The sequence below is a fragment of the Musca autumnalis genome, unplaced genomic scaffold, assembly GCF_047663935.1.
Source record: "Musca autumnalis isolate F117 unplaced genomic scaffold, ASM4766393v1 scaffold_5, whole genome shotgun sequence".
NCBI lineage: Eukaryota > Metazoa > Arthropoda > Insecta > Diptera > Muscidae > Musca > Musca autumnalis.
In genome coordinates, this window is record NW_027412088.1 from 168,599,921 (window position 1) to 168,614,605 (window position 14,685).

General features: G+C 34.2%; 1 protein-coding gene across 7 annotated transcripts in view; it reads left to right on the plus strand.

Annotated features, from left to right (window-relative positions):
• cora (erythrocyte membrane protein band 4.1 like coracle) overlaps positions 1–14,685 on the plus strand; it is a 189,732-nt gene that overhangs the window by 128,300 nt on the left and 46,747 nt on the right. For all 7 annotated transcript variants that reach the window (XM_073955125.1, XM_073955118.1, XM_073955120.1 and 4 more), the window contains 2 exons: positions 7,304–7,483; positions 7,548–7,993. In XM_073955125.1, coding sequence (XP_073811226.1) covers positions 7,346–7,483; positions 7,548–7,993 — 584 coding nt within the window. In that variant the 5' untranslated portion in view covers positions 7,304–7,345. The remainder of the gene's footprint in view (positions 1–7,303; positions 7,484–7,547; positions 7,994–14,685) is intronic.

Consider the following 14,685-nt stretch of genomic DNA (forward strand, 5'->3'; position numbering starts at 1 on the left):
TTTGAAAAATCGCAGTTCAGCTCAGCTGAATTCATCAATTCTGGTGTAAAACTTTGAAAATGTAATTAAAATTAAATATACCCCTGAAATATCACAATTCAGCTTTGCTGAATTGTCTTTTTATGACAAATAATTCAATAAAATCTTGTTTTATTTGAAATTTATGTGTAAAAAATTTAATTTAGCTAGAGAAAACTCAATTCTGCTATGTTTATTTAGCTTATTTGCACTTAATTGACCTGCAGCCAACTTCACTTAATTGAAGAATATCTAATTTTCCACATTAGTGTCTCCTTTATGTATCGTGTTACTTTGTCTCTTGTCTTTGCCAAGAAGAATTTATGAACAGAAAACTCTTTGGCAAACTTTTCGCGGGCTAAAATTAGGCTAATGTTGTCATAAATTTTCTCTACTGCTTCTCTCTTCCCGAAAATTATTCCCTTGCCAATAATGTTGTTTAATTGCATTAGAATTGTCACATTAAACACTGTTTTTATGTCTAGACTTTATATGGTCTCTTGGGTTTCGTGTGTTTGTGTGTTAGTAATAATTACGCCCAGAGGACCTAACTGGGATATGAAGAAAGCAAGGACATGCAAAGAGAACATGCAACATAGAAAACTCACATGGAAAAGGGTGATACAAATTTTACGAACTTTTTTTTTAAGGCTGCATATGTTGGGGGGGGGGGAAATTTTAGGGAATTTGCTTATAGAAGCGGTGTTAGCTTAGCTTCAAATCTACAGGGCGTTATTTGACATTTCTTCAAATCCAGATGTCGCTATTTGAAATTTCCTCTCAAGACAATCTTGAAATTCCTAGTCATTCTTCTGTTAATTCGAACAAGTAATACTTCCTGATTGAATTTCCGTTTCCATGTACTTCAAGGGCCTTATTTAGCCACACATATTTGCCTGCCATTGCCGGTAACCACCCGCATGCACTCAGCCATTCCGTTCTTTAATGAATTGAGCAACAATTTGTTTCCCTTTTGTTTTCAACAGAACAGAACAAAAACACAACAACGTCACTCAAAGAAATCCCCCAAGAACAACATCAAAGGGAAAATTATTTAACAGTAAACTGACAGGTCTTCTCTTCACTGCCTGTATAGGGCCTCTGTGGCTGCTATAATTTTCAGGTTTATATGGTGTAATTGTCTTAAGAGGTTTACAAAGAAGCCCCCTCTTTTAAGCGTTATTATCTTCTTAAGTTTTCAACGTTTCTTTCCTATTCTTCTAGCTTTGTCGCCGACATATTCATCATCGTCAGCGTTGTTATTGTTGTCAAAGTTGTTGATTTCAGTTCAGTTCACTTAACTTGGAAATTGTTGTTTTTCCTCTTGGTTTGTTTTTGAGCGAATGTCTGCTTAACTTTGTGTCATATGAACCCCCTTGGTATGACAGTGGCAGAGTCTTCTTCTGACATCAACATCATCATCAATTAGCGAACTTTTGTAGGGCAATTACACAGCAGCGGTTATTTGATATGTTTGTTCTAGGGTGTGGGAGTTAAGGCGGCAACTAGGGTCTTTTTGGGGTGATGGATTTTTAAACGAAGGTTTTTTATTTTAATGAATATGGGTCAAATTATTTAATTTATTAGAGGAAATGTAAAGCTTCACCTTATGTAACTGACCTTCATCATCATCATGGCGTGATGAATATTGTGCGTGTTGTTTTCATATTAGGAAATATTCAATTGTTGTGTTTTTTTGGCAGACAATACGAATTATCCATGGCGTCTTGTTTTCCACAATTCTTCTACATTACAATGGTGTGAAAATAAAAATACGAAAAAAAACGAATTGAAGGAATCTGAATATTACAATTATACAATTGCTTTAGCAATTCTGAGACATTCAAGGTTGCTTATATTAAGAAGTTCCTAAAAAATTGAGACCTTTATATAAAAACAATAAATTTTACATGCCAAAACATAGTTTTATACTGGGAAATCTACAATTCAGCAAAGCTGAATTAAGTTTTCTTCTGTCAAACTTTAATAAAAACCAACTAAACTATGTTTTCTTTAAGAAACACGCAATTCAGCTAAGCTGAATTAGATTTTTGTATGTAAAACTTAAAAATATGAAAGCATATTTAATATTTATTAAATAAAAATACAATTCAGCTAAGCTTAATTGCGTTTTTCTTTTATTAAACTTCAATAAAATCCAACTAACTTATTGTTTTACTAAGAAACGTGTAATTCAGCTAAGCTGAATTTCATTTTTAAACATGAAACTGCAAAATAGTAAAGAAAAATGAATATTTATTGAATAAAAATACAATTCAGCTGAGCTGAATAAGGTTTTCCATAGAAAAACTTCAATTCAGCCTGGCTGAATAAGGTTTTCCATAGGAAAACTTCAATTAAGACTGGCTGAATAAGGTTTTCTAAGAAAAAAAATTCATCTCAGCCTGGCTGAATAAGCTTTTCCATAGGAAAACTTCAATTCAGTCTGGCTGAATAAGCTTTTCCATAGGAAATCTTCAATTCAGTCTGGCTGAATAAGCTTTTCCATAGGAAAACTTCAATTCAGTCTGGCTGAATAAGCTTTTCCATAGGAAAACTTCAATTCAGCCTGGCTGAATAAGGTTTTCCATAGGAAAACTTCAATTCAGCCTGGCTGAATAAGGTTTTCCATAGGAAAACTTCAATTCAGCCTGGCTGAATAAGGTTTTCCATAGGAAAACTTCAATTCAGCCTGGCTGAATAAGGTTTTCCATAGGAAAACTTCAATTCAGCCTGGCTGAATAAGGTTTTCCATAGGAAAACTTCAATTCAGCCTGGCTGAATAAGGTTTTCCATAGGAAAACTTCAATTCAGCCTGGCTGAATAAGGTTTTCCATAGGAAAACTTCAATTCAGCCTGGCCGAATAAGGTTTTCCATAGGAAAACTTCAATTCAGCCTGGCTGAATAAGGTTTTCCATAGGAAAACTTCAATTCAGCCTGGCTGATTAAGGTTTTCCACAGGAAAACTTCAATTCAACCTGGCTGAATAAGGTTTTCCCATAGGAAAGCTGCAATTCAGCCTGGCTGAAGAAGGTTTACCCATAGGAAAGCTGCAATTCAGCCTGGCTGAAGAAGGTTTACCCATAGGAAAGCTGCAATTCAGCCTGGCTGAATAAGGTTTTCCCATAGGAAAACTTCAATTCAGCCTGGCTGAATAAGGTTTTCCGTAGGAAAACTTCAATTCAGCCTGGCTGAATAAGGTTTTCCATAGGAAAACTTCAATTCAGCCTGGCTGAATAAGGTTTTCCATAGGAAAACTTCAATTCAGCCTGGCTGAATAAGGTTTTCCATAGGAAAACTTCAATTCAGCCTGGCTGAATAAGGTTTTCCATAGGAAAACTTCAATTCAGCCTGGCTGAATAAGGTTTTCCATAGGAAAACTTCAATTCAACTTCAAAGTTTTCTATGGAAAAACTGTAGTTTAGCCTGGCTGAATAAGGTTTTTTATGTGAAAAATTTTATTAAGCCTTGCTAAAAAAGTTTTTGCATACAAAGACTTCAATTCAGCCTGGCTGAATAAGGTTTCCCGTAGGAAAACTTCAATTCAGCCTGGCTGAATAAGGTTTTCTATGGGAAAAATTTTATTCAGCCTGGCTGAATAAGGTTTTCTATGGGAGAACTTTCATTCAGCCTGGCTGTAAAAGCTTTTCCATAGGAAAACTTCAATTCAGCCTGGCTGAATAAGGTTTTCCATAGGAAAACTTCAATTCAGCCTTGCTAAAAAAGTTTTTCCATACAAAAACTTCAATTCAGCCTGGCTGAATAAGGTTTCCCGTAGGAAAACTTCAATTCAGCCTGGCTGAATAAAGTTTTCTATGGAAAAACTGTAATTTAGCCTGGCTGAATAAGGTTTTTTTTTGGTAAAAAATTTATTCAGCCTGGCTGAATAAGGTTTTCTATGCTAAAACTTTTATTTAGCCTGGCTGTAAAAGGTTTTCTATGGGAAAACTTTTATTCAGCCTGGCTGAATAAGGCTTTCTATAGCAAAATCTGCTTGAAATGCCAAAGAAAATGTTTGTTAATATCTGTCTTTTTTATTAACATCCATATTTCACAGTTCAGTAACCAGTTGTTGTTGATGCTGTTGCTGCCGTTGCAGAGAATTTTCAATTAGCACAACTCCATACAAAAGGGGTCAAATTGGTCCATTTAACACAGTTAATTACTTTGAACAAAATTAAATTAACAGTAACAACAAAAATAGCATAGACGAGAGTAAGTGACCGAGTGCTCGCTTGCTTGACTTGTTGAAAACTCTCATAATGATGTCATTTAGGGAGTGTGCCATGTACGAAACCGCCTCCCCATTCAAGTGCTCCTACCTACGAATAGATACAATGTGTATTTGCCAATGTGCATCGTTCGCTGATCAATGACAGAAGTTTTATTATTTTTTTTGGAAATAATTGACACATTTTCTGACACATTTCTTTGAAAGATTGCAAATGAAAGCCTTTCGGAGATGTTTAGGATCTGCTGAGGTTATAGCTCATTTAGACTAGCCATAAATCCTCGACTGGATTTAATAAATCCAATACAAATCTCATTGCATTTAGATATACATTTTGGAGGATTTAAATGGCAGTCAGCTGATTTTTGTTCATAGCCCAATTACCAAGGTAGATGCATCAGCCCATTTGATCGAATTTAAAACGTCCAAAGAATTTTTTGTAAGTTGAATTCGTCCCAAAATACCTACGTCAAATTAAAAATTTATTGTTTAATACTGAAAATGTTAGCGCATTATGCTACTAATTCTAAATAAAGAGCAAATAAAGAATTATTCTATCGCAGTTTGCCCATCTAAAATAAATAAACTAATTATTTTATCATTCAAACATCGTAAATATTAGTCTTGGGTGATTTAAATCAACTTTGCACATCAAAACAAATTTAATTTTTCCACCTTGTTTACAAATTTTTACATTTTAAATTATTTTTACTGTAGCAATTCACCGCTGCATCTACCTTGTTTCTTGTGCCAGCTTGCAACTTTTTGTATTTTCTAGCAACATGTTGCAAAAAACAGAGTTGTATACGTGGATTTATGCCAGATTTAAAACAAATCCACTCAATACGAGGATTTATTTTTGTATGGGAAATCTGGTAGATTTTGGCTGGATTTAGCAAATAAAACCTGATAATGTGCTAAATCCGGCTAATGATGTCATATCTAAATGGCACATTATCCTCAATAGTAATAAATAAATAATCTTCTAATAGCAAAATGTCAAAATCACTTAGTAATCTCCAGTTAATTCTTGCTAGCTTCGTGTTCTCAACCACAGCTAAGTTCTTGACATCTTTTTATAGATTTTATGGTTTTGTGACATTCTCTCAGAATATGAGGTTTACTAACCAATTCTATGCTAAATTTAGAACTCACTTTCACACTCATCTATAATAAACACATTCGGATTGGGTGTCTAACCACCCGCCAGCTTCTCAAATAACCAAAAATGGCTGTTAATTGGCGTCTAGCAGCGTAAGTCAAAATAATGTTGAAAGATTTACTTAAAGGTCTCACAACTGAAATTGCAAAACTTCTTTCCGTTTCGTGTTTTTGTCAGACACCACAAAACTATTAGAACCGTTGTGACTTAATTTTGAAATCGAAAACTTATAACCAGTTCTCATCATAGATTTTGCGGTTATCACGCTTAAAAATGGAGAGCAAGTCTACCGCAAATTTATTTATTATTTTGAGTTACATTACGAGGGCTGTTACTGGAAGTTTTGGAGGAACATTGTATGAAATTTCCCCCTTGGAAAACATCATTCAGCCAGGCTGAATTGAAGTTTTCCTAAGGGAAAACTTATTCAGCCAGGCTGAATTGAAGTTTTCCTAAGGGAAAACTTATTCAGCCAGGCTGAATTGAAGTTTTCCTAAGGGAAAACTTATTCAGCCAGGCTGAATTGAAGTTTTCCTAAGGGAAACCTTATTCAGCCAGGCTGAATTGAAGTTTTCCTAAGGGAAACCTTATTCAGCCAGGCTGAATTGAAGTTTTCCTAAGGGAAACCTTATTCAGCCAGGCTGAATTGAAGTTTTCCTAAGGGAAACCTTATTCAGCCACGCTGAATTGAAGTTTTCCTAAGGGAAACCTTATTCAGCCAGGCTGAATTGAAGTTTTCCTAAGGGAAACCTTATTCAGCCAGGCTGAATTGAAGTTTTCCTAAGGGAAACCTTATTCAGCCAGGCTGAATTGAAGTTTTCCTAAGGGAAACCTTATTCAGCCAGGCTGAATTGAAGTTTTCCTAAGGGAAACCTTATTCAGCCAGGCTGAATTGAAGTTTTCCTAAGGGAAACCTTATTCAGCCAGGCTGAATTGAAGTTTTCCTAAGGGAAACCTTATTCAGCCAGGCTGAATTGAAGTTTTCCTAAGGGAAACCTTATTCAGCCAGGCTGAATAGAAGTTTTCCTAAGGGAAACCTTAATCAGCCAGGCTGAATTGAAGTTTTCCTATGGAAAACCTTATTCAGCCAGGCTGAATTGAAGTTTTCCTATGGAAAACCTTATTCAGCCAGGCTGAATTGAAGTTTTCCTATGGAAAACATTATTCAGCCTGCCTGAATTGAAGTTTTCCTATGGAAAACCGTATTCAGCCAGGCTGAATTGAAGTTTCCCTAAAGGCAACCTCATTCAGCCAGGCTGAATTAAAGTGTTCCTAAAGGAAAACCCAAAGGAAACCTCATTCAGCCAGGTTGAATTGATGTTTCCCCATAGGAAACCTAATTCAGCCAGTCTAAATTGATGTTTACCCATAGGAAACCTCATTCAGCCAGGCTGAATTGAAGTGTCCCTATAGGAAAGCATCAATTCAGCTTGGCTGAGTAAAAATCTTTTAATTATAAATCGGCTAAGGCGATGAAATCACATTAGAATGCGTCACGTCCTTACTGCAATTTCAGATAATTGAGGTATTAATTGTTAATGTTAGGTTCAAGGAAATCTGGCAAACCACACGTCTCGTTATGATTTAGGAACTGATTGTTATACTTATCTTTAACTCTAGTTCAAATGACCAGCATACGCCATAATAAACAACAACAAAAGATGACGCATTCGGATGAGTGTGTCCATTGAGAGGGCGGCAAGTGCGGTGCTATTAAAATAAATTGTTAATTGAAATAAATTTAATTCTGAGACCGCAATAAACGCGATTATATCATTTCAAGTAAAATAATCGAATGAACAAGACTTCAGACAGAATCAGAGCAAAATCTGACAGGTTCGCTAAGAGACAATAAACAAATTTAACGTCTATCTAATTTCTTAATTTGCAGTAAAAAACAATAACGAACTGAAAGCAAAAGCAACAGCTCAAAATGCCGGCGGATACCAAGACAACAAATGCCGCCGATGCGGATACCACACCCACTAAGGGCAAGAAATCCAGTAATTCTAAGGGAGCTTTGGCTCGTGTGACGCTATTGGATGGCTCCATACTAGATGTGACCATTGATGTAAGTTTGTCCCTTAAAAGAAACCAAAACATTTATTTATAAAATTCCTCTTCTCCCTCTGCAGCGCAAAGCCAAGGGCCGCGACTTGTTGAACAGCATTTGTGCCGGTTTAAACATCGTGGAAAAGGATTACTTTGGTTTGACCTATGAAACCCCCACAGATCCACGTAATTGGTTGGATTTAGAGAAGCCAGTATCGAAATTTTTTGGCTCTGATCCATGGCCTTTAAATTTTGCTGTCAAATTCTATCCTCCAGAACCGTCACAGCTGCAAGAGGATATTACCCGTTATCATTTGTGTTTACAAGTACGCAATGACATTTTGGAAGGCCGTCTGCCATGTACCTTTGTTACACACGCCTTGTTGGGTTCATATTTGGTGCAATCGGAAATGGGTGATTATGATCCCAAGGAGATGCCTGATCGTAGCTATTTGAAAGATTTCAAAATCGCTCCCAATCAAACAACGGAATTGGAGGATAAGGTGATGGATTTGCACAAAACGCACAAGTAAGTACAAAGAAAGAACTTTTCCATAGGAGAAGTCAATCCTTGATGAACTTTTCCATAGGCAAAGTCATCTTCGATGAACTTTTCGAAAGGAAAAGTCATCCCGTATGAACATTTCTTATGGAAGTCATTCTGGCTCAGTCAGCACGGATGAACTTTTCTATAAGAAAAGTCCTCTACGATGAACTTTTTTATAGGAAAAGTCATCCTGGGTGAATTTTTCTATAAGACAATTCATCTTCGATTAACTTTTCTATAGGAAAAGTCATCTTCGATGAACTTTTCTAAAGGAAAAGTCATCTTTGATGAACTTTTTTATGGAAAGTCATCTTCGAAGAACTTTTCTATGAAAAAAGTCATCTTCCATGAACTTTTTATAGGAAAAGCCATCTTTGAAGTAACTTTTATATAAGAAAAGTCATTACGGATGAACTTTTCTATAAGAAAAGTCATCACGGATGAACTTTTCTATAAGAAAAGTCATCACGGATGAACTTTTCTATAAGCAAAGAACTTTTCTATACGAAAAGTCATCACCGATGAACTTTTCTATACGAAAAGTCATCACCGATGAACTTTTCTATACGAAAAGTCATCTTCGATGAATTTTCTATACGAAAAGTCATCTTCGATGAATTTTCTATACGAAAAGTCATCTTCGATAAATTTTCTATACGAAAAGTCATCTTCGATGAACTTTTTTATACGAAAAGTCATCTTCGATGAACTTTTCTATATGAAAAGTCATCTACGATGAACTTTTCTATACGAAAAGTCATCTACGATGAACTTTTCTATATGAAAAGTCATCTACGATGAACTTTTCTATACGAAAAGTCATCTACGATGAACTTTTCTATACGAAAAGTCATCTACGATGAACTTTTCTATACGAAAAGTCATCTACGATGAACTTTTCTATACGAAAAGTCATCTACGATGAACTTTTCTATACGAAAAGTCATCTACGATGAACTTTTCTATACGAAAAGTCATCTTCGATGAACTTTTCTATACGAAAAGTCATCTTCGATGAACTTTTCTATACGAAAAGTCATCTTCGATGAACTTTTCTATACGAAAAGTCATCTTCGATGAACTTTTCTATACGAAAAGTCATCTTCGATGAACTTTTCTATACGAAAAGTCATCTTCGATGAACTTTTCTATACGAAAAGTCATCTTCGATGAACTTTTCTATACGAAAAGTCATCTTCGATGAACTTTTCTATACGAAAAGTCATCTTCGATGAACTTTTCTATACGAAAAGTCATCTTCGATGAACTTTTCTATACGAAAAGTCATCTTCGATGAACTTTTCTATGAAAAAGTCATCTTCGATTAACTTTTCTATGAAAAAGTCATCTTCGATTAACTTTTCTATGAAAAAGTCATCTTCGATGAACTTTTCTATGGCAAAAGTCATCTTCGATGAACTTTTTTCTAGAAAAAGTCATCTTCGATGAACGTTTATATGAGAAAAGTCATCTTCGATGAACTTTTCTATTGCAAAAATTATCTCAGATGAATTTTTCCATAGGGAAAGTCATCTTCGATGAACTTTTTGATGGGAAAAGTCATCTTCGATGAACTTTTCTATATGAAAAGTCATCTACGATGAACTTTTCTATACGAAAAGTCATCTTCGATGAACTTTTCTATACGAAAAGTCATCTTCGATGAACTTTTCTATACGAAAAGTCATCTTCGATGAACTTTTCTATACGAAAAGTCATCTTCGATGAACTTTTCTATACGAAAAGTCATCTTCGATGAACTTTTCTATACGAAAAGTCATCTTCTATGAATTTTCTATACGAAAAGTCATCTTTGATGAACTTTTTTATACGAAAAGTCATCTTCGATGAATTTTCTATACGAAAAGTCATCTTCGATAAACTTTTCTGTGGGAAAAGTCATCTTCGATGAACTTTTCTATGGCAAAAGTCATCTTCGATGAACTTTTTTCTAGAAAAAGTCATCTTCGATGAACGTTTATATGAGAAAAGTCATCTTCGATGAACTTTTCTATTGCAAAAATTATCTCGGATAAATTTTTCCATAGGGAAAGTCATCTTCGATGAACTTTTCTATATGAAAAGTCATCTACGAAGAACTTTTCTATACGAAAAGTCATCTTCGATGAACTTTTCTATACGAAAAGTCATCTTCGATGAACTTTTCTATACGAAAAGTCATCTTCGATGAACTTTTCTATACGAAAAGTCATCTTCGATGAACTTTTCTATACGAAAAGTCATCTTCGATGAACTTTTCTATACGAAAAGTCATCTTCGATGAACTTTTCTATACGAAAAGTCATCTTCTATGAATTTTCTATACGAAAAGTCATCTTTGATGAACTTTTTTATACGAAAAGTCATCTTCGATGAATTTTCTATACGAAAAGTCATCTTCTATAAACTTTTCTGTGGGAAAAGTCATCTTCGATGAAATTTTCTATATGAAAAGTCATCTACGATGAACTTTTCTATACAAAAAGTCATCTTCGATGAACTTTTCTATACGAAAAGTCATCTTCGATGAACTTTTCTATACGAAAAGTCATCTTCGATGAACTTTTCTATACGAAAAGTCATCTTCGATGAACTTTTCTATACGAAAAGTCATCTTCGATGAACTGTTCTATGAAAAAGTCATCTTCGATTAACTTTTCTATGAAAAAGTCTTCTTCGATGAACTTTTCTATGGGAAAAGTCATCTTCGATGAACTTTTTTCTAGAAAAAGTCATCTTCGATGAACGTTTATATGAGAAAAGTCATCTTCGATGAACTTTTCTATTGCAAAAATTATCTCAGATGAATTTTTCCATAGGGAAAGTCATCTTCGATGAACTTTTTGATGGGAAAAGTCATCCTCGATAAACTTTTCCGTGGGAAATGTCATATTCGATGAACTTTTCCATAGGAAAAGTCATCTTCGATGAACTTTTTAATTGGAAAAATCATCTTCGATGAACTTTTCTATTGCAAAAATTATCTCAGATGAATTTTTCCATGGGGAAAGTCTTCTTCGATGAACTTTTCAATGGGGAAAGTCATCTTCGGTGAACTTTTCCATGGGAAAACTCATCCTCGATGAACTTTTCCGTGGGAAAAGTTATCTTCAATGAACTTTTCCATGGGAATAGTCATCTTCGATTAACTTTTCTATGGGAGAAGTCATCTTCGATGAACTTTTCTATGGGAAAAGTCATCTTCGATGAACTTTTCTATACGAAAAGTCATCTTCGATGAACTTTTCTATACGAAAAGTCATCTTCGATGAACTTTTCTATACGAAAAGTCATCTTCGATGAACTTTTCTATACGAAAAGTCATCTTCGATGAACTTTTCTATACGAAAAGACATCTTCGATGAACTTTTCTATACGAAAAGTCATCTTCGATGAACTTTTCTATACGAAAAGTCATCTTCGATGAACTTTTCTATGAAAAAGTCATCTTCGATTAACTTTTCTATGAAAAAGTCATCTTCGATGAACTTTTCTATGGCAAAAGTCATCTTCGATGAACTTTTTTCTAGAAAAAGTCATCTTCGATGAACGTTTATATGAGAAAAGTCATCTTCGATGAACTTTTCTATTGCAAAAATTATCTCAGATGAATTTTTCCATAGGGAAAGTCATCTTCGATGAACTTTTTGATGGGAAAAGTCATCTTCGATGAACTTTTCTATATGAAAAGTCATCTACGATGAACTTTTCTATACGATAAACTTTTCTGTGGGAAAAGTCATCTTCGATGAACTTTTCTATACGAAAAGTCATCTTCGATGAACTTTCCTATACGAAAAGTCATCTTCGATGAACTTTTCTATACGAAAAGTCAACTTCGATGAACTTTTCTATACGAAAAGTCATCTTCGATGAACTTTTCTATACGAAAAGTCATCTTCGATGAACTTTTTTCTAGAAAAAGTCATCTTCGATGAACGTTTATATGAGAAAAGTCATCTTCGATGAACTTTTCTATACGAAAAGTCATCTTCGATGAACTTTCCTATACGAAAAGTCATCTTCGATGAACTTTTCTATACGAAAAGTCAACTTCGATGAACTTTTCTATACGAAAAGTCATCTTCGATGAACTTTTCTATACGAAAAGTCATCTTCGATGAACTTTTCTAACGAAAAGTCATCTTCGATGAACTTTTCTAACGAAAAGTCATCTTCGATGAACTTTTCTAACGAAAAGTCATCTTCGATGAACTTTTCTATACGAAAAGTCATCTTCTATGAATTTTCTATACGAAAAGTCATCTTTGATGAACTTTTTTATACGAAAAGTCATCTTCGATGAATTTTCTATACGAAAAGTCATCTTCGATAAACTTTTCTGTGCGAAAAGTCATCTTCGATGAAATTTTCTATATGAAAAGTCATCTACGATGAACTTTTCTATACAAAAAGTCATCTTCGATGAACTTTTCTATACGAAAAGTCATCTTCGATGAACTTTTCTATACGAAAAGTCATCTTCGATGAACTTTTCTATACGAAAAGTCATCTTCGATGAACTGTTCTATGAAAAAGTCATCTTCGATTAACTTTTCTATGAAAAAGTCTTCTTCGATGAACTTTTCTATGGGAAAAGTCATCTTCGATGAACTTTTTTCTAGAAAAAGTCATCTTCGATGAACGTTTATATGAGAAAAGTCATCTTCGATGAACTTTTCTATTGCAAAAATTATCTCAGATGAATTTTTCCATAGGGAAAGTCATCTTCGATGAACTTTTTGATGGGAAAAGTCATCCTCGATGAACATTTCCGTGGGAAAAGTCATATTCGATGAACTTTTCCATAGGAAAAGTTATCATCGATGAACTTTTTAATTGGAAAAGTCATCTTCGATGAACTTTTCTATTGCAAAAACTATCTCAGATGAATTTTTCCATGGGGAAAGTCTTCCTCGATGAACTTTCTATGGGGAAAGTCATCTTCGGTGAACTTTTCCATGGGAAAACTCATCCTCGATGAACTTTTCCGTGGGAAAAGTTATCTTCGATGAACTTTTCCATGGGAACAGTCATCTTCGCTTAACTTTTCTATGGGAGAAGTCATCTTCGATGAACTTTTCTATGGCAAAAATCATCTTCGATGAACTTTTTTCTAGAAAAAGTCATCTTCGATGAACGTTTATATGAGAAAAGTCATCTTCGATGAACTTTTCCATGGGATGATTAAGTCTTCTTCGATGAACTTTTCTATGGGGAAAGTCATCTTCGGTGAACATTTCCGTGGGAAAAATTATCTTCTATGAACTTTTCATCTTCGATGGACTTTTTTATAGAAAAAGTCATCTTCGATGAACTTTTCTATGGGAAAAGTAATCTTCGATTAACTTTTCTATGGGAAAAGTAATCTTCGATTAACTTTTCTATGAAAAAGTAATCTTCGATGAACTTTTCTATGGGAAAAGTCATCTTCTATGAACTTTTTTCTAGAAAAAGTCATCTTCGATGAACGTTTATATGAGAAAAGTCATCTTCGATGAACTTTTCTATTGCAAAAATTATCTCAGATGATTTTTTCCATAGGGAAAGTCATCTTCGATGAACTTTTTGATGGGAAAAGTCATCTTCGATGAACTTTTCTATACGAAAAGTCATCTTCGATGAACTTTTCTATACGAAAAGTCATCTTCGATGAACTTTTCTATGAAAAAGTCATCTTCGATTAACTTTTCTATGAAAAAGTCATCTTCGATTAACTTTTCTATGAAAAAGTCATCTTCGATGAACTTTTCTATGGCAAAAGTCATCTTCGATGAACTTTTTTCTAGAAAAAGTCATCTTCGATGAACGTTTATATGAGAAAAGTCATCTTCGATGAACTTTTCTATTGCAAAAATTATCTCAGATGAATTTTTCCATAGGGAAAGTCATCTTCGATGAACTTTTTGATGGGAAAAGTCATCTTCGATGAACTTTTCTATATGAAAAGTCATCTACGATGAACTTTTCTATACGAAAAGTCATCTTCGATGAACTTTTCTATACGAAAAGTCATCTTCGATGAACTTTTCTATACGAAAAGTCATCTTCGATGAACTTTTCTATACGAAAAGTCATCTTCGATGAACTTTTCTATACGAAAAGTCATCTTCGATGAACTTTTCTATACGAAAAGTCATCTTCTATGAATTTTCTATACGAAAAGTCATCTTTGATGAACTTTTTTATACGAAAAGTCATCTTCGATGAATTTTCTATACGAAAAGTCATCTTCGATAAACTTTTCTGTGGGAAAAGTCATCTTCGATGAACTTTTCTATGGCAAAAGTCATCTTCGATGAACTTTTTTCTAGAAAAAGTCATCTTCGATGAACGTTTATATGAGAAAAGTCATCTTCGATGAACTTTTCTATTGCAAAAATTATCTCGGATAAATTTTTCCATAGGGAAAGTCATCTTCGATGAACTTTTCTATATGAAAAGTCATCTACGAAGAACTTTTCTATACGAAAAGTCATCTTCGATGAACTTTTCTATACGAAAAGTCATCTTCGATGAACTTTTCTATACGAAAAGTCATCTTCGATGAACTTTTCTATACGAAAAGTCATCTTCGATGAACTTTTCTATACGAAAAGTCATCTTCGATGAACTTTTCTATACGAAAAGTCATCTTCGATGAACTTTTCTATACGAAAAGTCATCTTCGATGA